General features: G+C 39.9%; 1 protein-coding gene and 1 long non-coding RNA gene across 2 annotated transcripts; one reads left to right on the top strand and one right to left on the bottom strand.

Annotated features, from left to right (window-relative positions):
* Positions 1 to 24,991, bottom strand: herc3 (HECT and RLD domain containing E3 ubiquitin protein ligase 3). The gene is made up of 25 exons (XM_084380570.1): positions 24,914 to 24,991; positions 22,551 to 22,904; positions 19,684 to 19,843; positions 19,479 to 19,555; positions 19,140 to 19,361; positions 18,601 to 18,692; positions 17,875 to 18,005; positions 17,398 to 17,549; positions 16,627 to 16,682; positions 15,471 to 15,595; positions 15,307 to 15,366; positions 13,991 to 14,102; positions 11,977 to 12,166; positions 10,811 to 10,974; positions 10,544 to 10,657; positions 10,226 to 10,249; positions 10,043 to 10,141; positions 9,740 to 9,910; positions 9,493 to 9,636; positions 7,670 to 7,836; positions 6,476 to 6,542; positions 6,231 to 6,313; positions 4,414 to 4,597; positions 3,178 to 3,280; positions 1 to 2,569 (listed from the first exon to the last, which is right to left on the bottom strand). Exons 2-25 carry the CDS (start codon positions 22,771 to 22,773, stop codon positions 2,361 to 2,363), a joined length of 3,129 nt encoding a protein of 1,042 aa, XP_084236696.1. The 5' UTR covers positions 22,774 to 22,904; positions 24,914 to 24,991; the 3' UTR covers positions 1 to 2,360.
* On the top strand, positions 4,485 to 6,222 carry LOC311273483. Its single transcript, XR_014624670.1, has 3 exons — positions 4,485 to 4,575; positions 5,732 to 5,911; positions 5,992 to 6,222. It is a non-coding gene; the product is annotated as an uncharacterized lncRNA (long non-coding RNA).
* Positions 24,992 to 26,833: the final 1,842 nt, after the last annotated feature.

A 26,833-nucleotide genomic window follows, 5' to 3' on the forward strand; every position in this document is an offset into this window, starting at 1 on the left:
TACTGTGCTTTCACATTGTCTTGTTTTATTTAAAAAGTTGGCTGGAACAGAGAGCTTTGTGTAGATTTCAGACAAATATGCAAAAATCACATTTTCAGTAGCACATTAAAAGGTGCAAAAAAGTCGAGGGCTGCACAAACCTTTGCATAGGACTAAACTCTGCAGGAGAAATCAGCTTTAATTAGACAAATATCGACTGAACATGTAGATCATGTGTGTACATGCAGTATAGAGCGAAGCAAGAGGACGAACTGTCTCAGAAGAGTCCAGTGTTTAAGACCTTTAGAAGAAGAACCCAGTCATCACTACATTACTGGGCTGTTTCAGGTTGTTATTGCTAAATGGATGCGTCAGTGTGACCTGTTAGTCAGGACACATCAAGTCATTTACTGTCTGAACTCACTTTACACCACTGTCAGGTATGAAATATATAAAAAATATAGATATATATGCAAGACCATTTCACACACTTCACACCAGTGCACGACCTAATTAAACATTTTGGATTAAGAGGTTTGACCGCAGGAATAAATACAGCATCAGGGCAAGTTTTGGAACAAGTCATACACAGTTTATCGACTGACTTCATATCTAGAGTACTTTACGGGTCATCTGTTAAATATGCACTTGTCGGTGCCACAAATGTCACATTGTAATTATCTGCAACTCGGACATAGACTAATTACAATTGCTAATTTTAATGATTATATATGAAGTTTTAAAAGACATTTTGGGACGCGTGTGCATGCTCTTTCTGCCAGAGAGTTAGCCAGCTAATATGAAGCTACAGCTAGCAGCAGGTTAGCTTAGCCTAGTAGAAAGACTGGAAACAGAGGGAAACGGCTCGTTTGGATCCATCCAGCAGCTAAAAAATCTGCCGAGTCGCATCTTTAATGTGCTCTGATCAACGTGTTATGTCTCATTTGTTTTATATGTCCAAGAACAAAGTGTAAAAACAATTCACCGCTTTACACGGACTTATGTGCCGGACTTTTTCTAGGCCCTGAGTAGTTGCCAGGCAACCAGACTCCCCAATCTAAATACTGTGGTGGTGCCATGTTGGATAAGAGCTATCAAAGTATGGTAAGCAATTAATAGAAAGAAATTAATAATAAATGTTTATGTTGGCAACTTAACCCTAGCTGAAATTCCTTGCCTAATCAAAGGTCAGAATATGGTGTAACACCAGTACCAGCTGAGAAATAGTCAGGCAGAAAATCCCCCGTAGATCAACTGTTTTTATGAGGATTAATATATATATTTATATTTTGATACCTTGGGATCAATTTTTCAGAACAATTTATAAAACATCAACGGAGCTTGGCTGGCTGTTTCACCCCATTTCCAGAGTTTGTGCTAAGCTAACCCGCTGTGCCATTTGAAATTTAAAGAGCAGACATGAAAATAGTATCAGTGAATCTGCTCATCCAACTCTCTGCCATAAAGACAATACGCATACCTCCCAAAATGTCAAACTTTTTAAATTACAATCAGGGTTTTTTTGCTTTCACTCATGAACATGCACACAGACAACAACCACTATAAATCCTTTAAAAGTCAGCTTTCTGTGTAGGTTTTGCTGTAGAAGGCAACACTGTTGAATGCAGGTTCAAGACAAAGTCAGCTGCTCTGTGATCCACAGCTCAAAAGGAAAGATTGCAAATAATATTCACCATGTCTCACCCTGCACCCTCCCGCCTGCCAGATACTCTTCTTCCATTGTCCATTAGTTTCAGGCAGAGAGGACGTGCTGGTGTCCAGATTATAAAGGATCAGCCGGACGAACACTGCTCCCAATGTCGAGGGTAAAGATTATATTCAAAGTGCTATTTACATACATATATACACATTTTCATTTTGTCAAAAAATAACCACTCTATTTAATAAATTAAATGTAACAAAAAGCAGATATATTGTCTCAAGGTAATAACAGAATTATTTAAAGGTGAAAAATAGAATTTAAGGAGTTGAATATAAAATACACAGCTGTGCAAATTAAGACAAACTAATGAAACTACACAAACACCCAAAGCCAGTTTCTCAACCTTCTCTGGTCTTTGATTTTAGGTCCCAACATATTTTTGATCCCAGCTTGTCATTTTTCTGTAGTCAAATAAATATCACACATCAAATATCTTCCCATTGGTCCATAAAGGTTGAGAAACGTTGGCCAAAGCAATCAAAACAATAATACTCTGCATTTACATACATAGACCTTTCAGATTCAAGATGCTTAACAATCTTGTAAGAGCATATAAAGAGAGTGACTTTCCTGTGCGCCGGAGCCCCCCCCCCGTTACACTCTTTTGACACTGACACGGTGGTGTATTGCTGTTAAAGTGCATTAAGATCTCCCGTCCTCAGACCAGGCTGAAACCCTCGTACTGCTCCACGGCCCGAGTGAGGCGGCAGCGCAGGATCTCTTTGGTCTGGTAGCGGGGCATGTCCAGCAGGTTGTAGCAGGTGTGGGCCACCGGCAGGTAGTGCTCCTCCGCTGTGGTGGACTGGATGATGATACGCAGGCTCTCCATGCCGTGGATGGGGATCCGGTCGCTGCCGGTCAGGAACACTGGAGGGGCAGGGGACAGAGGAGGCAAGGCAAGTTTATTTGTATAGCACAATTCAGACACAAGGCAACTCAAAGTGCTTGGAGTAAGACTAGCAAAGAAAGTGTTTATCCACATACAGCTGTGATTAGTGAAGCCCCGTTAATCTTCAGCCCAACAGATACAACAATCTTTCAGGCCAATGTTGCTATAAATATTTGAGAGTTTTAAAGGATTTGAAAACTATATAAGCCAATATTATGTTATTAATATAAACACATTGTATTAACAAACATTTTGAAAGGATCCCTCAAAGTTACCACAAGGAAACTTTTATATATTGTTGATTCTGGCGGCACCGCCATATATATACATATATCGATGTATATATATACACCATGGCCTAAAAAATACACAAGGAATTTACTGCATATTGTAATTATGCTTTTATATGCTCATGTAACGCCACATGATGCAATTACAACAAAGATAGTGTCAAAATGTTCAGGCTTCCCCATTTCCCCACAGAAACAATGTGCACATAATTACAGTATTTATAACATGTTTGAGGGCGAGAGTGTGAACATTAAACTGTCATGCAGATTGAGCAATGAGGCAATTAAAAGCTTACATAAGAACTGCTTCTTCTTCTCCAGAGGGAACTCGTGGAAAACCTCCCAGAACAATCTGACTGTTGGATGAGTGGCTGAGTATTCCCCTTTGTAAACGGCATTCTGCAGAGAGAAACGATGCTGTGATGAGAAGCTTTTCCCTGTTTTATTATTACTCAACCATTTCCTCCCTGGCAGTGACATTTACACATTAATCAGTGAAACAAATTCCTCAGAGACGTGCATGCTTTTTTGTATTTTCTCCACAAAATGTACACAATTTCAGTACATTTCTCATTTTAGCTTTGATTTTTATGATATCTTACATAACGATCCCGGCACAAGGGACCTCTGTGCACCAGGGATGATATCACCAGTAAAATATGTGACACCAAGTGCCAAGACACACACAACCACAAGCCGTAAAACAAGCCGACCGTCAATATTATCCGTAAAGATGTGTGATTTTTGATGTGTCGTTTCAGGATACCTTTTTAACGTCTGGTCAGGGACAACAGATGAACATTAACCACTGAGTCTTGCACATTTACAATTTTTTCTCTTCCTTGACTGAAAAAAAAATGTTTTAAAAAGTAGATCTTATTATTAGAGATATCAATTTTGGGGGATTTTATACATTAATCTGAAATAAAAAGTATATTGTTAAGCATTTTAACCCAGTTAATCAATTTCTATATTTCCTTCGTAAGGTATATTTATTAATGCATTTTTTTTGGTATCAGTATCGGCCATGCAAGAAACATATCAGTTGATCCCTAATTAGCATCTAGTTTAAAACACCGCTGTGCCTTATTACAGCTTCACAGAGCTTTCATCAAAAGAAAAGTTATCTTTGCCCTCAAACTAAAAACTATAAACTCTTATAGTGTGTGAACGAGAAGGAACAAAACCTGCAGCTGCTCAATAAATCTTCCCAAGTTGGCATGATGTCCCGAGTCATGTGGTACTGTTTACTGTATTAGTCAAATATACTCCCTTTGTCAGTAAAACTATGACTAACAGATGTTTATTACGTAAAAGTCAGTCTGTCCAGTGAAACCTGATCATCAGCACATCCACAACTATAAATTTGAAAACCCTTGCGTCATTGAGGATTTGAGGATTTTCTACTTACAGTCGTTCCAACTGAACTATGTGTACTGAGAGAAACAGACCTGACCGCGGACCAGAAATGGTTTGTAGGACAGTAAATGTGTCCAAAGCAAAAAGTCTGCAGGACAGATTTTCATTCTGACCTTCTCCATCTCCTCCCAGTTGTAATTGTTGTTGCCAACCACCATGGCCATCAGCTCAGAGGGCTGGAACAGCGACAGGATCTCCCCCCCGCACACCTTCAGGAAGCCGGAGGAGAAGGCCGAGTACTGCTCGCTTACCGAGTCTGAAAACACGTAGCGCAGGTAGGCCTCGACAAACTCCTTCCTGAAACGCACACACAAGCACACACACACACACACCACACAGGTTGAGTAAACATTCAGATCATTAATTTGTGCTGCACAGCAGCTGCATCCTCACTAATCAGTTTATAAGGAAAGGATTCATTCAAACTTCAAGGCGTTACTGTAAACACTCGCTTCCTGCCGCTCCATTGTATCAGTGTGTGTGTGTGTGTGCGTGTGTGTGTGTGTACGTGTTACTCTGTGTGTCTCCAGTCTGATCTGAGCTTGTTTACATCTCAGTGAGGTCAAACTGCAGAATTTACTCAGGTAGATTAAACTGATAATCTCTTCAGTCACCATCAAATGTGCATAAAATGATGAATAAAACATCTGAAATACTTCCATTACATGTAATGTTGCAGCCGTTGATTAGTTTGAATGCCTCACTAAATATAAGCATCATATACTGAAGTATCATCGAGGTGTTAGGTGTTAAAACAACTGGACAACATATATATATATCTATATATATATATATATATATATATATATATATATATATATATATATATATATATATATATATATATATATTCATTCAACATATATGTAAAATATTGTGTAGAAGAAATTAGCATAACATATGAAATTCAGTAATACTCTCCGAGAACTGTTGGAGTTACCCTTTAACTACCATTTTCTGGAAAACAAAGTTGACAGTAACGACTCCAGCGTGAACCAGGAGGTGATGATTCATTTGAAATAAAAAAATTAATAATCACAGATTACTGAGCAGTTGCACTTTCACCACTCGACCGCAAAGAACTGATGACTTGCTGTTTTTCACTCTGTCACAACATCCTGTTAAAACAGGAAAAATCTTGAAAATAAGGAAGAAAAATGTGCCAGAAATATTATTTCACTGAGTCTAAATAAGTAAACTGGACTGCAGGAGCTTCATATAACAAACCAGCACACATACAAGTACTGTCTCAATAAGCTCACAAATAGAGCACACAGATTCACACCCTGACAAATCTGACAGAGAAACACAAAGACAGGAAATCATCTGTCTGACAACGAGCCTTCAGTCTGAATCTCTCCTTCAGCGTGTGTTTGTGGATGTTTTACACCACAGAAACAACCTTTTTCTCTATTATTCCTGTTATTACAGTTTTATATCTGGGTGTTGAGAGGATTTTGCAGGAGCAACTTGGGTCACTGTTGCTCTCGCCATCTGTTCAGCACCAGCAGCCAGACATGTTGACACCGCCCGCCCCGCACCTCTCTGTGGACTCATCCACATAACACTGGAATCAATGCCAGCGGCACAAGGACGAGCCGAAGAAACAGGGTGTTGACGGTGGCGAAAAACACACTGAATGATGCTTAAAATACCCAAATTAATCTTTGTTCTCTGTGTTTCCAACACAGAACACGACCTTCAGTGAGGACAATGGGCCACGAGCTGCCAGCTGTGTGAGCACACGATAATCTCAGCGCTGGAAACAGTATATTAAAAACCTTATCTGTTTATCTTGCAGAAAGAACAGAGTGTCGAGCATTAAAATATTCATAAAACAAGGTCATTTCAAATGGGACACCGAGTGAAGGACGAGCTGATGAATCAATTCTTAAACACATCAACCTCGAGCAGTGAGCAGCTGTCTCACCTGTTGTTTTTGTCCACGCTGATGCTCTCTCCACCAGGGACGAGCTCCTTGACTTCTGTCATCCCATAGTTCTCCCTGGTGATCTGAGATGTGAACACAACAAGTCTCAGGTCGGAGTTTTTTACATTTCAGGAATTAAGTGTAGACATTGTAGGATGAAGATGACGTGCTTATAATGCAACAGTTTTCAGTTAAAGGGTTCCTCCCTAAAGTTAGTATTAATGAGGGTGAAAAGTTTGACTTACAGCGAAGTTGAGAAGAAACGTCTCCTCCACATCGGCTCCGTCAAAGTCTAGAAGTTGTTGTAGACTCCTAAAGGATAAACAGAAGGCACACTATTTACACATGATCATTACAATGGCAAAACAACACAAGCTATTAATCTGTGTGTCGGTATAATTCATCATTCAGGGAGATACATTCATTCAAATCATTCATAGGACGCCATGAAGAGAAACTAAAACAAGGTCCTTCATGTATATCATCATGCAAAGCTGAGGGCTTTGTTGATAGCTGTAATAATACCTTCTCTGTTTTTAGAAATATCAGCAACTCTGTGGGATTGTAAATCTGTCTTTTCTACCTTATCAGAGAGTTTATTAAATCCACCTGCTGCCCCAGGTTTAAATCTGTCCCAGTTTGACTTATAAAATGAAAACCAGGGATCAGCTGTGCTGTCCTACAGCTGTCCTGTTAGAAGAACATGTACCAAAATATTTACGAACGAAACTCAGGATACATGGAAAGAGGACAAGCTGGATGACAAAGAAAATGCTAATTAAAGAAAGAGGATCAAAAACTATCGTCTGCTGATTTGAATCCAAATACTGGGTATCTTAAGATACTGAAAAGACAATAAAAATAATTAAATCTCAAATAATTTTAAACATTATGCTTACGTGTAACTTCAGCCTGTCAAACTCTGACGACAGTCCGCATAAAAATGTAGCATATAAAATATTTTTCAAGATCGTGTCCTTTAAGGTTGCCTCGTCTCTAATAGCAACACAACAGGCTGTGCAGCCCCACTTGTAGCTTTCAGAGGACTAATCTCAAAATCAATACTCTGGACACAATCAGGCACTGAGGAAATGCTGACCCTTCCGCTCTAAATTCAATGAAGAGGCATTTCCCTGCGGCAGTCAGTTTCACTGATACTTAAAAAAACCACACTGGTTATGTAAGCTGGTGACACACCGTGACATCCCGATGACAAAGCTTAAGGAGCCTTTTTTGAGTGTGTTTGAGCGCAGCAGGACTGAACAGAATTTCTCTTTAAACAACATTAATCTGGAACAAGGTCCCAATTTTAGACCAAACAAACAAGATAAATGGTTTGCAAGAGGGAGCAATCTCTAGGACAAAAACAGAGCTACCATCTGAGTGGAGAAAAAAAGCATATTCTGTCTCACACTGCTTTAAAGCTTAGAGGATGTTACCTGGCCTCGGTGGGTGAGAGCTCCTTGAAGTCCTCCAGCGTGGGCGTTACCTCCAGTAGCTTCTTGTAGAGAACCAGAGGGAAGTGGAGGTCCACCACCGTGGAGTTGTAGATGGCGAGACCGCAGATGATCCCGATCAGGTGAAACCAGTTCTGCTCAACAAAACACTGGAAACACACAAGAAAAATATTTTATTTTTCATTGCCTTTTGTACTGCTTTCTAACATCTGACAAAACCATCTGTATTATGCACATAAACATTAACTGAACATCCAGTTCCTCACAACCCACAAGCTAAATCACAAAAATGTTGTATGTATTATGTTTGAGCTGTGAATAACTGGAATATTTCAGTGAAACGTGTAATCCAAACTCACACTTAAAAACCAACGACACGTGAGCAAGGCCCTTAAAAATGTATAAATTTAACAATATAATGAATAAGAGGTTATAAAAAGGCACTTTGAGTTTACACAGACAGACGGGGACAAAACTGCTCATTGATGATTCTGTTTCATTGCTGGATCTCTTGTCAAAGGACTTGCTGGTGAAGTAACTAGTGATTCCTCGAGTTCGGGGAAATGTTCCCTTATGGAGGTGAGTGTTTTGTAAACCTGAGTGTTGCCACTGACATCACTGTGTTATGTCAGAATCAGCAGCTCTTCCTGGAAAATACAGCTGCAGGTCAAATAACACACATTCTGCAGATCCATTACAGGCTTAGTGCAGTCATGTATTAAAAGAACAAACACAACAGAAGCACAACAAGAATCCACCTTCATCCGAGTGACTGAAATACTGTCTCAAAGCTCTGAACTGCCTTTTCAGTAACAGACGGTAAATTCATTTAAAGCTTTTGAACAATGTTCCAGATGCATTATCTCTAAGCCTGCACTGACAGCATTGACAAACTGTCACTGCCTCCGATCCACAGAGAGCGGACAGAAGACAAAAACAACTACCTCTGTTATCAGCATGTAAGTGTCTGTCCAGCTCCAGATTATCTTTCAAGTTGAATCAAATTAACTTAACTGTATTTTCATCATAATAACAGTAAAACATCACTTACATATAAAAAAGACTGAATCCAAATGTCAATCTGTATTCAATATTTAAACATAACAGCAGTAACGTCTTTGCTGTGGACAGCATTGTTATTCTGCATCACGTTAGGATATTTTTTTATACTGCTAATATCAGTGCACAAATAAAAACAGAACTTTAAAACAAAGTAACAGACCGACCCACAATACGATACTCAACTCATGGATCCAAGCAGTACGGCACCGTCATCAAATGGGGAAAATCATTCACACATAAAGACGCCAAAAATCCAACTTTACCCAGCAGACCTCAGCCCTCCTGCTGAACTATTATGTTTACATTCCCTATATATACACACTATACTATACTCCCTCTTTAGATATATTTTTTCGCAGTGGGTATTTTGCATTTTTTGCACTTTTATTTGCTAAATACTCGAACATTATGAAAAGAAACAAACAAATAAAAGAAGCAAAGTTGCATACTCGGGTTGAACGGTTACAACTGAGCTATTTCCGTCACAAGTGAGAAAACTCTAAGAATGTAATATGAGGTTCAAAAGGCCTGTGATATTTATTTGTCAAACTACTGTGTCAGCCCCTGAATATGAAGGTGAGATCGAGGAGGTACGGCGCAATATCCAGCTGGATAAAATCATAGATTGTACTACTTGTTGTGAAAAGCCGTCACAAAGCTAATGTGTTTCCAGTTATTCGTTTTTATTAACTTGCGATATGCATGTTTCAGAACTGAAGCTGTTGTTCTGCATAGTGACTTACTTTGTCTGAGAACCACAGCAGGTTGGACTCTTTGTAATGTGTAAACATCCCGTACACAGGATCCATCAGCTCCTTCAACAGCAGCAGGAAGAACTCTTTAGTAACTCCGCCTGCGTCTACGGCCTCCTCGCCATCAAAGATCACCTGCAGGAGGAAAACGAGGCGATCACGAAAAGGACAGAGGGTTTGTGGGAAAGGAATCACAGACCTACAGTGACCTTCAGGAGCTTTCAGGCGTAGTTCTCACCTTGAGCGGTTTCTTGAGGTCCACATCAGAGTACATGGTGAGCTCACGTAGTGTGTCGCTCACTAAATGGTTCCTGCGCACATGGAGCACCAAGTAAGGGTTCCTGGCAAGATGGGGTTCCAGCGTGAGCAGCATGAAGACATTGTGAAGGTTCGCACCGCTTACTGCCATCTTGGAAAGAGCAAGAAGAGAGAGACATTTATTTTACTATGAAGTTAATAAAATCTTCATCTTTAAACTCAAATCAGTGATCGAACTGTATGAAAACCACAGGAAACCTATTTATACATTAACAGTAGATACCTGCATTTGCAGTTCAGCGTCTGTTTGCAGCATGGTAGTCTTGGCTTGAGCGTTCAGTATGAACGGGTAGGCACATAGGTTCACTGCGGGGAAGTCACTCTGCGAGGAAAGTTAAGAAATAAACTTACTACAATAATCAAATAAATCTGATGTGTAATTTTAGTTTGATCTTAAATCAAGTACCTGTGACGGGGAGGAAGATCCTTTCTAGAAAACAAAATAGAAAGCAAAGTCACTAATCCTGACTTGAAATGAAACTGTAATAAGAATTTAAAAAATCCCTCCAATGTCAAAGGAGTCACGGGGGCTTTTCTGTCAAATCAAACACTCATTGAATAGCAAGAACTGAAAATCAGCAGCACACCGACAAGCAGGTGTGGATAAAATTTCACTCTCTGTAGACACTGACAATGACATGATTTAAGAGCGTGTGTGTATGTGTGTATGCAGATGTAAAGTAACAAGGAAGTGAAACTTTGTCGGGAGAAAGTCGGTACTCACAATCTCAGCTTTACTCAGAAACCATTTGAGGTAGTCTTCCTGGATGTCCACCAGGCTGGTGATGTCAGGGATATAAAATTGGTTGTACTCCACATGCTGGGCCTTTAAGTTTACCTGGTGACAGAACAAACACCTGCCTCAACTCCAGGAAATGTCACAGGTACATGGCGATCTACAGATTAGTACCAGGAAACACACATTTCCCACTCAGACTGAACTGAGGGATGATGCAGAACTGATGGACTTGGTGGTGACGTGTGTGGATACCTTGTGGAGTTTCTCCAGCAGTCTCAGTGTGGCAACAAAATAGTTCTCGTAGAAGACCGGTACCAGCAGCGTCTTGCCTCCCGTCAGCATAAACACAACGATGCTCTTGTACATGTCGACCATTCTGGTGAAAACACTGCCGTCCACAAAACACCACCAGTTATCTGACGGACAGAGAAACAGGTCAAATTAATTTACAGAGCAAATATTAAAAACATGACAATGGTTTACGATGACCAGTGGTGGAATGTAACTAATGCTACTTTCTTCTTCTACGCCACTACAAGGCAAATATTATACTTTTTACTTCATACTTATTTTGACAGCTTTACTAGTTAGTTTGCAGATTTGGGTCAATAATACAAATAAGACAAAACACCTAATACACTATGATGTACTATTACAGACTGAGCTACCCAGCAGTATATTAAGTAGATCAAATTAGCTGCATCTTTTCCAGATGAACTATATTTTAATGCAAATGCTAAATGTAAGACTTTTACTTGTAACCGAGTATTTCTACACTCAACACTGATTACTTCTTCTAACACTGACAGTAATCAGAAGATGTACCAAATGAATGCTTAGGGTAAATAAATCTGTTTCTAGGTGTAATTGTGTTTCTGTTCTTGAATGAAAACCGTTTGAAGCATGTGGCTTCTGCAGATGGGTTGGGGTTGGGGCTATGGGTGAATGAATGTCAAATAAATACATTTGTTTTTAAACTATATTACTTTGTAGGTATGAAAGGGCATCCCGTGCTTTGGCAAACCCTTTTGTTTGTTGTTGATTCCTCTCACACTGAAGACACTCGACCAGCTACCAACTTAACTTTTTTAATGAGGACAACTCCTGATGTTCCCAAATATCAACATCAGCCCCAAACATCCATCGTCAGTCAGGCTGTTTACTTTTTGGTGATGTTCTGGCATTTTCTGGAACCTTTCTCTTGTTTGGTTGGCGTATCTTAAACATTCCTTGGGATAACATTTTATGCACAGGTGTATATGGAGGACGCTGACATACTGTAGATAACGAGTTAGGAGTCATGTAGTGTGATGTCACATGGAGCCACAGGGTTTGATATGGTAGGATGTTCTGTGTCAAATAACTTGATCGATATAAAAAAAAAAAAAACTTGTAGTGTGTGCATGCAAGTATGATACCCAATACTTTGCTGGGGTTGGCGTCTAGCCGGAGGATGGCCATTGCCAGGGGGATGGTGAGGCGGATGTAGTTCTTGGAGTCCTGCAGGGCCGGGTACTCGGACAGTATGAGGTAGATCCTCATGGCCTCGACGTCTGGAGGGGAGCGCGGCAGCTGAGGGATCAACAGACTCTCAAAGCTCTTGGTGGCCTAAAGAGGAAACAGAGAGGAGACGTATTGCGTATATAATTACACAGATCAAAGAAATAATATTTACCGTTATTCAGAGAAAAGGATTTGAAATGTAGTGTATTATGATATGTTTGAAAGCTGCAAGTATCAACAAACAAACCAGACAAATGTGTGGTATATTTTTTAAATTCCGCTTGGATCAACTTGTCAGCAGGAGAAAAATATCCGTCACTAAATTTTGGGAGAGGCTTTTAGTGGTTTGGAGTGAGGCCTCAGTGTATACACAGATTATAATTCATGTTGCTTTGAGGTACATGAACCCAAAACCTAACATTATCGAGCTAATGTTAGAGGTTGTGACTCAGTGCTGCAGTTTTCCGCTGTGGACCTGCGGCAGGACTTGATGTTCTTTCAAAACATGACCAATATTTACATATGACATGGATGTTTTGGTAAAACCACTAGTTACACATCCTCTTCTGTGTAACAACCCCAATGTTCCTCCTTTAACTGCTTCTTTATGGTGGCTTAAACCTAAACAGGAAGTTAATTTGAGACTTTGCTCAATATCAAATCTAATTCATGTCAATATTTGTTGTTTTTTTCTTTTATTTATGGACACAAATGTCTCCCAGAATTACTACTTCTATTTACTTCTATATAGGTTTTGAATTTTTAGTAATAACAGGCTTCAAAGGTGTAATAGGTAAGAATTAATTTGTCAAATAAGGGGCAGCATTTCACTAGAGTAACCGCTAACTGCTGCTAACTGTTGCTGACATTGGCTTGTTAGCCGTGCAGCTCAAGTTCATATTGCACTTTTAAGGTTTTCTCAACGTTAGCTTACTCCTTCGCTTGCCGTAACTTGCATCATTTAACCTCAATCACTGATGCGTGCACTTTCTCAGGGCAGGTAGACAGAAATTATTCTTCTGCAGGAGACAGAACTGGCAGGTTTGAATTCTCCTTCATTTTCTGAGCTCATCTTAACTCTGCTGCTTTAAATCTGAATTCATTGATTTTTTTTGATTTTTTTTTCGGCCACTTGGGATCAGTAAACACATCATGTGACAGTGGTATGGTGAACATGTTAGCAAACAAATAACTAGTTACACATCCAGCAGGCACAGAGCAAAATTAACAATGATTTGGAGTCATGTTTGTGTCCACCTGATGAATGGAAGATATTTACTCTCCATTAGCCCTGCTTTGGTCTCCATCGACTCCTGAGGGAAATATCTGGCTCTTTAGCTGCTAAATGCTCCACTATGTTCACCGGCTAGTCGCTAATTGTATCTCCCTGCTCTGTGGTGCTGAGCAGGTAATGTGCAGAGGCTTGTTTTTCCTGGAAATAGCTGCCAGATGCAAGAAAAGAGGTTGATGATGAGCGGTAAGAGTGGACTGAAACAGTTAAAGTTGCAGGCTGTAAAAAACAAAACAATAAGCTGAAAGATGCTAAAATTCTCTGTAGCGCTAAAGAGTTTGTCATTACAAACAAGTGACACCTTTCACATTACAACCAACTGACTATTTGACCCATTGTTAATATCAAATTTCTGATTAGTGCTGCTTTAAGGGCACAATCATTAGGCGACATGACTGAGTGGAACAAGACCACAAGCAAGGAACAAAACTCCTGAGTGATTGTGGGAATTACAGAACATGTATTGGCAATATGAAGATTTACAGCTTTTGTCTTTCTCTATTGTTCTTGATAAGGAATGGGAGACAACATTAAGATGCATTATAAACTAGTGCTTCATGTTTATGTCCTTGCAAAAATTTTAAAAAAACGTATTACCTTGACCGATACAATTATTAAATACAGTATTTTGTCAATACCTGCTCCAGAAGTCCAGAGAAAGCCGGCTTGCTGAGCGTCGCAAATAGCAGTCTGACAGAGTTGAGATCGATGCCTGGGATCTTTGGATTGGTTTTGAAGTGGGTATCATCACTGAGAATGCAAACAAACATAGAATTATGTGTAGACTATCTATGATGTCTCATGGATCACTAACAGGATATAAATAGGTCACAGCTCAGGTTCAGGGACTTTGTGGTAAAGCCTTCATGTAAAAAGACACATTACTTTGGATTAAACACCGATCTGTCATGTGAAGGTCAGCTATGAGCCAAGTTCACTGAATGGTGGACGTGCTAATTCTTAACACACGCCGGCAGGAGCACACACACAATGCACAGCCTAAAGGTATTTAAGTCAATCCCTAAGAAGATCTCCTCTTCAGTCTGAGCAAGTACAAACTGATAAACATGCCTCCGCAAAGACAACTAAACCTTTCAGCATGAAGGACAGCAGCTATTGACAGTGTAAGCCGTCACATTCATATACCACAGCTTTTCTTTAGTCATAATACAAAATACATCAGATTTGATCGTGTGGAGACTGTTTGCCAAACAAAACACACTGATGCAGATAGTACAGAGTGAGTACGAGCACTGACCCACTCAATTCTGAGACTCTGTGGGCTGAAAGAAACAGATGAGCAGTTCTGGGCCCAAAATGTAACACAATGAAAATGACAATAAGTCTTAGGTCCTACCTGCAGTCTGGTTTTGACTATACTTGACCATGTTTCACAGCATGTTTTACAGTTTAAGACGTATCTTTCCTGCTAACAGTATTTCATGTTGTCTCCAGAGGTGTGTTTCCACCCTGATCACCTCCACAGTTCATTCCCCGGACACGATAAGTATCTGCTGATGAGTCTGTACAAAAAAGTAATCACACCTCCACACAGACTGACGGTCAGACAAATCTGAATCAGTGACCAGACAGATTGCATCTTTCCCAGGCCTGCCGGTCAGCATGTTTTGTTGGATAAGATGACATACCAGACCATGTGAGGTCCCTGCTGAATCAGTTCCCAGGACGCTAGCTTACATGTGAGTCTGTGCATTTAGCCACATGGTTTCTAGTTGCGTAATATGTGTTTATTTGAGAAAATGTATATTTTTGAAAACAAATCCCAATCTGCTTCAGCTGTTTAGGAGAATGCTGCAACATGGTTTTGCTGTGAAGCTCCAGAAATGTTTTGTGGACTGACTTTCCATCAACAAGGGGGGGAGGAGATGATGAATGAATTTTCGTTTTTGGACGAACCGTTCCTTTAATACATGCAAACATGGTGTGTACCTACCTTTGGTCCAAGAAGCTGGCGTTCCAACATGCCGTGGAGGAGAGTTGAATAATGATGTCACTGTGCACAAAAACATAAAACAGACAAACAAGTACAGAGACCATTAAAAAATATGACTTATTTAACAACCGATAATACTAAACTAATTTTTTTACTTCACTTACTTTGTGACACTAGAATCTGTGCTGTACATCAGCTTTAACCTCCATGAATTTAATCTCTCATAATTGATCGGGGAGATTGATTTACTGATATTAATCACTCTGAAGTCTTCTGGAGGGACAGAACTCTGCAGAGACGAAGATAAACAGACAAGATAACAGCACTGTCACAAAACGATTGTTTGCACTGCTACTTCCACTGTTTGTGTGCATGTGAGCGCGTGTGTGTGTGTGTGTGTGTGTGTGTGTGTGTGTGTGTGTGTGTGTGTGTGTGTGTGCGCGCGTGCATGTGTGTGTCACAGTTCAGCACAGAGACATCTGGCCTTCCGTCTGGGTTGTGTCTCTTTCCTCCATGAAGATAAAGTAAATGGGCCACGCCTGAAGTCTAAATATTTTCTCCGTAGAGGCTGAATGTGTTTTGTCTTTATCAGTGCACATTCCTGACAAATTGCAGTAGATTTGTAGCAGACAAATGCTCCATATAGAGTACAGCTCCAATACGCTGTAAGTGTAATGTTGAAACATTGTTGGAAAGCTTAGACATTAGTGTCCCCCTGTGGTGAAACACTGAACTGATTAAATGAAGGCATCAACAAAAGATGCTGTGAATCAGAGTGTCTTTCTTTTCATTTAGCAACATATTTTGAAATAGTTTTAATCACTATTTTTATTTTGTTATTATGATTATGTTAAGGTTTGTGCTGAGGATTTAGTGCTGACTGCGAGGATAGGGAATTCATGTATTAAATGGACTGGAGGTTTCTCCTCATCTCTATTTTCTACAGTTCACCTTTATCAGACACTCGGTTTTCCCTTTGTATGTGGTATTTTGACAATCATGCTTTGAATTGTGTGATTAAAGAATTGCTTATGGACAGATCTGATGCAAATAAATATAAGAAGAGGAAAAACCACAACAACAACAACAACAACAAAAACAACAACAAGAAACAGAGGCTTAAGAGGAAGCAGAAGAAGAAGAAGAAGAAGTGGAAGAAGAAGATAAAGAAGAAGAAGAAGCGGTAGCAGAAAACGAAACAGAGGCTGAAGAAGAAGATGAAGAAGAAGAAGAAAGAAGACAAGAAGAAGAAGATGGCGATATATTATTACTCAGGGAACAAGCTGCAGAGGGAGGTTTACTAAAGTCTTCATCACATACCTGTTCATTAGCGTACAATAAGAAGCTGTGGTCTCCTCCACAGATGATTTTGGTCACTGTATATTGTTTGGAAGAAAGCAAGGAGAAAACAGCACGTTAGCTGAGATCAACCGCATTTGTCTGAAATTTTGCTTTACAAATAAACTTGACCTTGAAAAATGCTGATACCTCAAGATGGATGAAGGAGAATATATTGTGGGTGCATCAAGGAATGATCAAACTATCAAACTGTTAACTCTGACACACATGATCAAAGGGTTGTCATAGTCGTCTTCCAGTTTAAAAAAAGACTCCTCAGTGCTGCACTGCATCAAATCATCAACAAACGCTTTCACATCACAGGCTGAATTTTGATAACTCCTATACCACAAACAACAGTGGATTCAAATTCAGTCTTTCATCCTCAGTCACACATCAGCACAGCCACATACAACGTGACGGATAAGCACGTGGGAGCCCATCCGGCACTAACGGGACATTTACCAACCATCTGAGTGAACGGGTGGTTATTAGCTGATTACACTAATTTATGCATTCGAACTAGAGGTCAGTGCCTGTTTCAGTTTTGGGCTCTCTGCATGTGACAGTGGTTGGTCTTTAAGAAGCTATTATCGGGGACCCTATTGCTTACACATCCTAGAGAATAGGGAAATAACATCTACATACTTACTAGATAAGAACAAAGGAAATATTAATAGCATTTTTAAAAAAAAAATCCATTTAAGCTTCCATCACAATCATACAGCTCTGAGCACAGGGTCTTCTGCTTACCTGTTCTTTGGAAATTTCCAGTCAGGAAACTGGTCTTGACAGGAAATGGGCTTCTAGCGTCCCCCAGTATTCCTGTGCCAAGCTGACCGTGGCTGTTACAACCAAACGCATACACCACACTGGAGGTAGTAACAAACGCCAACGTGTGGTGCCTGACGAAGGGAAAAAGCAGCAACATTTGGGATGCAGAGCGTTAACACCAGCTTTTTTATACCACGCTATTAGTTAGGGCTGTACAGACGAATTGAAGCTGATTCAACGACCCAACAATTCATTTGTTATCTTTGAATCTTTAGTGAATGTGACGCACAAACACACACTGCGCAACACCAGTGACTACAGCAACAAAAATTACCATAGAGCTTAATCAACAACTTTCTGACTGAATCTTAACAAAGTTCAAGGTTCACAAAGATAGAAGCGTACTGAGTTGCATCAGACTGAACAGCTACACCAGATTAAATAAAAAAACAGTACCTGCCGCAGGTGATCTGGGACACCTCAGTGCCCATGAGCTCCAGCACTCGCCTGGGTAGAAGTTCATTATTGGTAGAGCCGTGACCCAGCTGACCCCACGAGCCATCACCAAATGTAAACAAGCCACCATCCTGCAGGAGAGACAACAGATGAGATTCTTAGTAATCCAGTTGGTCAAAGTAAATAAGCCCAGGTGTCAGGTGGTGGGTTAAGATAAATAAGGGTTGGGCAGTCTAGATGATTGTTTAATCAGTGCATTAAAGATCATTGATTGATAAATTCACATGCAACAAGTAGCGAGTCACTATACAGCAAAAATAACTGGTCTATCAGTTATCCGGCAGCTGAGCAAGCAGCATCTAACACGGTGGTTCCCAAATTGTGCGCCAGCAAGTCCAGGTGCGCTGTAGGATACTGTTACAACCACAGGTTATTACTGATGCATACAACTATACAACAAGTGAAGAATGAGTTTTTAAAAATGTAAAATTTAAATTCTATATTCAAAAACCTTCACGGGAAGAAGAAATAAACATGTACAGAGTGATTGAATAACACGTTATACAGGCTGTTTTGCACAGATTTGATTAGAGGTGTGCCTTGAGCACAAAGAGTCTGAAAGCACCGTTCTAATCAAACTGGAATATTTAACACATGTTGGTCGTGCTTAGATTATGTGAATGTTTGAACTAAAAAGCACAGGTTGGGGTTTATCCATATTCATACCTTCGTGAGGGCTGCTGTGTGTTCGTCTCCACAGCTGATGTGAACAACTTTTTGAGACCTCAAAAATTTGATGTGGCACGGGACAGCACGATCTGAGGAAGGGGACACAAACAACCAAAGCAAGGTCATGCTCTTCTTCGCTGATACTAATTCGATTTGCAAATAAGTGGTGAAGTCAACTACGGCATTTCAATCTAGTACTGCAGTAGCAATTATTCAGCGACTATTCTGTCCAATATTCCGTCAAAAAAATGTAAAGACAGAAGAGAGTTTGCATTTAATGTTTCTACAGTAGTCCCCAAACATCGCCACCTATAATAACTCGTAACACACATTTCTAAACAAAAACAAACACTTCCTGGACAGTGTTAAAGCAGGTGAAACATTGGATTTATAGTATGGTATCACTATTCCACAGAGGCATGTCAGAAACAACAACAAACATAGTATAATATTGTCATAATAAATAATAAACTACAATAAATCCTTTATCTCTCATAAACAGCAATGTGGCTTCTTTCCATCCAGCTGATTATTACCTTGTTTATCGTTGAGACCCAGTTGTCCAGCTTTGTTCTTGCCCCAACCGAACACAGCTCCGGACAAGGAGAGAGCAAAGCTGTGGTCTCCCCCGGCGGTTATCTTTGCCAAAGGAATTCCCGCCAGAGACTTGAGGGGATGAGGGGACAGCTTGCTGGGCTCTCCTTTCCCCAGACCGAGCTGACCGCTGGTGTTCTGGCCCCATGTGAACAGCTGGCCATCTGACAGGGAAAGGACAGAGAGGCACATCTACACTGATTACTGCCTGCACAGGCAAATACGTAATGGAAGACTCTAGATCTGAACAGTGCTGGTGTGCTATGAAAAGACTGTCACACCTCTAGAAAGTGCAATGCAGTGCTGGTTCCCACACATTACTTGAGAGATCCGATGGTCGCACAGCCTTTTGACCAATCTAGGAAATAAAAAAACATAAATATTTGTTTATCAGACCTCCAATTTCTCACTGTCATTTTCTTGTAGTGTTTTTTCTCCTGTCAGGCTGAAAGCTTGGATGTCTCTATGGTGTGTTTACTCAGTCACCTTGGGATTCGAACTGCCGCCTCTGCCGTCCCCAGGCCGAGCTGGCCACCTTCACCAGCTCCCCAGGCAAGCACTTGACCCTGCTCGTTCACAGCCATAGTATGGGCCCACCCGCACGACACCATCGTTATCTTCTGAGTGTCTAGAGCTCCGACCAGCTCTGTGGAGAGGAGGAAGAGCTTGGCATCGGCAGTTTAATGACAAAGAAATACATTAAAATATGGCCAATTTTCTTTACTGACTACCATCGTATTTTGGTACGCCCTAGCCTGGCATTTGTTATCATCACATCATCAGATAAATGATTGTGCCTTTCATTTCTGTTTATCTCATCATTGGCATTTATGTTGTTTTGATACGGGGAACCTGAAGATCCGAAGTTATCTTATTGAACAATTGGGATTATCACTATTTCTTGTTGTGGGTGATTTAGATGAGGGGAAAAAACACGTATCTGCACTTTGTTTTTTAACAGGAATTTACATAATGTGTTAACAAATTTAATAAGAAATTCATGACTGAGTGTGCTGCTGCACCTAAATGAAAAAGTAGTATAATACTCTTTGTTTATATCTATAAGCGTTACATATATTTACTTTCAGTTTTCCCTTTTATTCACTGTTTGCTGCAATGGAGCCTCCGAGTCAAAGAATTACAGAAGTGTACTTGTACAGCTTGACTCTTGAATAACAGTCAGCCCTCATGGACCCAGCCCATGTAAGGCATTTAACTCAGACATGTTATCTGATGTTTTGGACTGCTTAAAGTAAAATAGTTTCTCTTTTAATTACCTAGGCAGAAAAAGGCACGTAAAATAACATATAAACACCTGAGAAGCAGAAGCTATGAACGTATCAAGCTATATATAGACAGAAAAAAATCATCTATGCTGTCAACTGCGCCGTAAAAAGTAGGCTTGTCTCCATGTGATGCTCTGCATCACAGCATAGAGGTGCAGTAAGTGGCACTTGTGAGGAGGCAATGTGGTGCAGTTAATCGGAAACTGTGTAGTTGGTGACCTGGTTTTCTGCTATCAAACTGATGCTGTGGTTTAAACTGAGCTCAGTATTGTTGAGTATTGTTTCAAAAAAATTTATCAGGAATCTACATTTCATAGGATTATTTAAAAGATATATTCAAACAACTAAACAAACCTGATAAAGGCTTACTTATCAAAACATTGAGTATATGTATGCATGTATATAGTGAGTGCTTATACAATATGTTGAATATCATCTAGCAGGTTTTCCATCCTACACGTCACCAAGGTGTTTTGTCAGCTTCTTTGTAATAGGTGTAATTATTTGCTCAAGGTTCAGAGATTCTTGCATTTATTCATTGTTGTTACAGCTTCACCCACATGCCTATACAAAGTAACACACAACACAAACTTCCACCCACATGACACCAACACAGACCCACCACTGTCTGCAATCACTTCACAAGCTATGAGTGTTTCAAATCTCCCAGAAATGGTTGTGCACGGTGCAATCTGATGTTGACAACAGATGTCAGAATTGACAATTTAACAAAAGAATAATGTGTATTTGCATTTAAACTAATTGTATGTATCAAACATAAAATCCATTATGTGTGAACCTTAAGATATAACCCCATTTATGCTTAGTCATTATTCAATAATCCAGGTGTGGTGAAGCAGCTGTAAAACCGGAGCAGATGAACTTTCTTAGACCTGCAAAAGACATTTCATTGCATATTCAGCTTCCTCAATTGTACACAAAGATGGGGCTACCTGGAAAATCAGTATGCTGAAATCAAGGCATCATGGAATATTCTCCCATGAGAGTATAACCACCCCACAGCAAATCCAGCTGCAACTGCAATGTCATATTCTTTTAGTTTGAATGTTTTTTACACTGTATTTTCATCACTTGGGAAGTTTGAGATTGGAATCAAAAATTCAAATTTCCCCATATCTGTCATTTCTAACACCAACGTTCACTGTACAGAAAAGAGACTAAGACTAAGTTAGTGGCTTTATTGAGCTAAACTTAGAATTAATGCAACATTGAGCTAAAGGCTCACGATAGGATATGGAATTAATTCGGCTTCAAAGAGACAGACATGCAACGAAAAAAAGGTACTATGCAAGACCTATCATTCTATCACAGTTGCAGCACCACGAGGCAACACCACAAACTTGTACCAGCACTTGAAAGAACACCAAAGGCACCTATAAGACCAGTGTACGGCAAAAAAGTCAGCTGAAATGAGTGATACACAGTGAATATTGAATGGAAGCTTGACTTTAAAAAAACTGGCAAATCAAATTGCAATCTCAGTATTGGTCAGAAAAATCGTTCAGCCCTAATGTTAGGCACGTATTATATCTATCTATCTATCTATCTATCTATCTATCTATCTATCTTAGTTTGTCGTGTTGGCATGCTAACATTTGTTTATTAGCACTAAACACAAAGGACAGCCTCAAATATTTGTCTCACATTTTATGGTAATCTTTACAATAGTTGTCAAGATAATTCACTCTGAACCACAGATGTCAACCTCATGGCACAAACAAAGTCAGTAGAATTCAGCCACCTGGGTCCATTAATGTAAACTTCAGAGCAATCAATCCAATGGCAGAAGAGATATTTAAATCTGGACCAAAGTGTTTGACTAACTGAGAGACTGACATTGCCATCCCAGGAGCCATGCCGATAGCATGGTCAAAAATTCTAGGACATGGATTCTGGCTCTTTCAATACACACAGCATTTAGACCCCACGTTCTCACATCTGTTAACTACCCCTGGTAACTCTCCACACATCACCTGCTGCAACAACCTACAGATTGTAATGATTAACCCAAACTCAGTCAATCTGCTGTTCGCACTGAAATCTCACCTGGGGAGGTCCCTGGTTTGTCGTGGCCCAGCTGTCCACAGCTGTTAGAACCACATGTGTACACGCTACCATCCTGCAGCAGGAACATCGTGTGTTGCCCTCCACAGGCCACGTCTTTCAGTCCCCTGCCACTGAACACATGACAGTTCCTTGGCTCAAACATGGGGTTCCTCTCCACACCGATACCCAACTGTCCATCCTTTGCATTCCCCCAACACAGCATGTTGGCGAGGGAAGAGGGGGGGGTGAGCACCAATCCGAAGAGGCAGAGAGTGATGGCCAGACGGAGGAAGACAAAAAAGAGATCAGGCTTGAGAGGAGCCCCGCTTTCTCCTCTTCATGTAACTTCCAACCCTGGAAGAAACATAAAAACTATTAGTAATCATGTCATCTTTCTTCATGAGGAACTCTGATCACTGTGCTCCACGTGTGCAGCCCTGATGTTTTTAAGAATAAAGTAAAGATGGGTTTAGAGGTGGGCGTGGCTGTGTGTGAGAATGATGTAAGCTGTATGACAGAGGAACAGGCAGTGTGTTTAAATAAACCCTGTCAGTGTAATCCCGGCTTAAACAGCTCCAAGCAGTCCAGTCCACATGCAATACATGCATGTTACTGACTGAGTTAGCCAAGGGTAATAAACAAATGGGTACAGAATATTATAAGATACAGAGCAATCAAAAGACTGCATCAAATTCCTTGTATGTGTACAAATAGTTGGCCAATAAAGCCGATTCTGATGAGAAAAAACAAACATGATATAAATCTGGAGACAGAAAGAAAAGGAGTTTTGGAATCAGTCTTTAAAATAATTAATTCCAAGTGTTTCTTCACTTTAATTAGATCACTTTTATATCCATCTGACCCTTATTTGAGAAGTTGTTTGCAGCCTCTGACACTGATTTATGAACATAAATATTATTCTTGATTGTACTCCCTGTATACAAATTTTGGAGGTATACCTAGCTAAAACTAAAACAGCCAAATAGAAAAAGCCCTGCAATAAATCCGACCTTTATGAATGTTATAATTGGACCTGAAACAATCAGTTGCTTAATTCATCATTTTGATAATGGATTAATTCAGGGTTTTATTAGAAAAAAAACAGTCATGCTAACTTCTCAAATGTGAATATTTTCTTCGTCATCTATAAAAGTAAATTGAATACTTTTATGTTTTAGACTGTTGGTGAGAGAAAACAATCCATTTGAATGTGTCAGCCTGAGCTGAGCTGAGAAATTGTGAAAGACATTTTGCACTATTTTCTCCCATCTTACAGACATCACGATAAATAAAGAAAATAACAGGCAGATGAATCAACAATCAAAAGAAATGTTAATTGCAGGCCGAGTCATGACTTTTTGCTAAATCTGTTCCATAACAATGAGGGAAGACTAAATATTCAAAACACCTGGGAGGAATTGGTGTTTTATTTGCCTTTTTTCTTATATGGTTCTTGCTGTTCACTTGATTTTATGTTTGACTTCAGTAAAGCACTACCTGATTTACAAGTGCAACAAAAATAATCCTAATGTTACTAGTAGCTGTAGTCTACAGCATTCAAAATGACCAGGACGTTGAGTAAACACCTGTCTGGAGTACCCTTGCAATTTCAGCTAAAACTAAACATTATAAGCTTCATGAGGGAAGGTAGGTCGTTGGATATGACTGCATTATTTTCAGCGTGGACCTGCTAACCTGACAAGTGGGTGTATACTGACAGTGTCGAAGAAAATATTGAAACTGAACTGTAAGACCACAGTAAGCACGCAGATACCACATAGTAAACCCTGAATAAAACATGAATAACTCTATCATATACCCCAAACTTGGTTCTGAGTCCCTGTGAAACAGCATTAAGCCATGTTTATTAACTGTGGGTTACTATAATTAGCACACACTGCAATAAGAATTAGCTTAATATGACTCCCACTGAACTAGTAGCTAGTTAGCTGTGTTTGACAGTGCACCTGGACGGACCCCATCATCTGTAATGAGGACATGTAGTTAAGGTTAGGTTAGCTAGCTGCCTGCTGGGGAGGACGTGAAAGAGGAGTGGTCTGTGTATACGTGGTGTAGACATGATTAACACGGTGTGCAGGCGTTGCTTTGTGTGTGAACTGATTTTAGCTGGTTAGACAGTTCAGAAACGGAACCAAAGCAGCTCGCTTGGTAACAAACCCAAGCCGAGTTACAATGATAGTTAACAGTTAGCTAATTAACCTTAGCGAGCTGTAGCATCGCTGACTGTCACCTTATCGCTGGAAAAAAAACACAGATATCCACTGGTTAACCGATGTCTAAATTGCAAGCAAAACGGTGTTGCGTTATGTCTGGTTCATTTAAAATGTAAATGGGTTGTTTACCTGGACAGATGCATTCTGTAATTGGGCGTCTGGTTTCGGTTCAGCTCAGAAAACAAACTAGGAAGTGTCAAAGCTGGCTACGTCACTGAACATTCTAGACGGGAAAGCCGCGATTGGACGCCGATCAGGAAGTGAATTTACCAATGACCCGCCCTACTCTGCCTCTGATTGGCTAAGTGTGATGTTCTTACCCCTACCCTAACCAATCATCACTTCAGTTTCCTCTGCGTCAGAATTTGGCACAATAAAAATGCTATAAACATTATCATAGACAGGACAACTGCCAAAAAGTGACTGTCTGGAGCAGGGCTGTCCAAAGTGGGGCCCTCGGGTCAAAATTGGCCTGCTTTTGGGTTCAATTTTCCGCAACAGATGTTTCTAATGAAAAATAAAATAAATAGTAAAGATAATAATATATCATATAAATCACTATTCATTTTTCTTCATCTGAGCACAGTGGGCTGGGTGACACCTTACGCAGAAAGTCAGTAAGTTAAGGTAACTTGAGATCCGGGAACCATTTTGCATCTTAACACAATAGGCCACAATAGGTGTGGCCAACCATTACGTTTCAGTTTCGCCCTCCAAGGGAAAAAGTCTGGACACCCCTGCTCTAGGGGTTAGCCTATGATGGAGGGAATGCCCATATGTACTAGCCTGACTCCATTTTTGACCCATTGACCTGCTTATCCACGTCGGACATTTTGCACTCCTGCATAAAACTGTACAGTCGTACATCTATTTAGAATAAGTAAAACTTTAACTTTTTATCCTAAACATAAAAACTTTAAAAAAAAAAAAAAAGTAATATAAAAAAAGCAATTAAAACATTTTTCGATCATGATCATTTAACTGCAGCTTTTTCTGCTAACAGCCAAACTTAAGTCTATTTTTATTAAAGAATATGAGTGCCAATTTACTGAAATATGAGGAAGTCAAATAAGCAGTGAACAAGCAGGCTTCAAGTTTGTGTACTCGCCAAGCTTCAAGCTAAAAATAGCTGGTTCAGGTCAAAGGTCAAGGCTGGTTAAAGACTGTGACCTGGTGCTCTACATGTCACACTATTGTCAAAGTGCAAGATTATTTAGGTTGACCTTATTAACACGTGTACTTGTGAAAATATGAATCATGATCTGTTAGGCCACCCAAGCATTTTGCATGGTGATTGCATACTGATTTGAAATCTGTGTCATTAATCTGAATTTAAATACTGCTCCAGTAGTCTGTTAATCAGCTTGGACTGCTTGAATTGTAAGGGGCAACAGAGTTATGTGTATGATCTGCATAGATATGAGGGTTAACACCATGTTTTTGTATAATTTGGAAGCATGTATCGAAAAAGAAGGAACACAGTTTAGATTGCAGCCTAATTATTGTCTTACACATTCCCACTAACAGGCATTCAACCTATCTATTATAGTGCAATGTGATCTGTGGTGCCAAATACCTGCTTCAGCACTTGGGGACTTTTTCTGAACTTTCAAATCCTGAGTGATGTTCTCCTTAAATCTTATCCCAGAGCAACCTTTAAGTGCATATGCACTGCTTTCTCTAAGATTTAACAGGTGAAGGGTTGATATATAATATGTTTATAAATGTTAAAAATACATGGCACCACTTAAAAGTATTACTGTATGGCTGAAAGTAAGGCAGCAACACCAGTGACTTCTGTAGCCTGAAATTCCTGGGGGTGTTAAGGGATGACTAGTGTAAACATTCAGGCCTCAAATTACTACGTATTATAATCCATATCAGAGTACTGGTCATAGAGGAAGAAGACAGTGCTTGGGCCCCATAAGAACCGGGATCAAAATGGATGGTGTGTACGGAAAAGTAAATAAAGTTGATTTAAACTCACATACATGGTGCCCACTAACCCTACAGGGGCCTTCAACATCAACTGCTTCTCTGATTGGCTAC

Source organism: Pagrus pagrus (genome assembly GCF_965226575.1).
Source record: "Pagrus pagrus genome assembly, chromosome: 2".
Lineage (NCBI taxonomy): Eukaryota > Metazoa > Chordata > Actinopteri > Spariformes > Sparidae > Pagrus > Pagrus pagrus.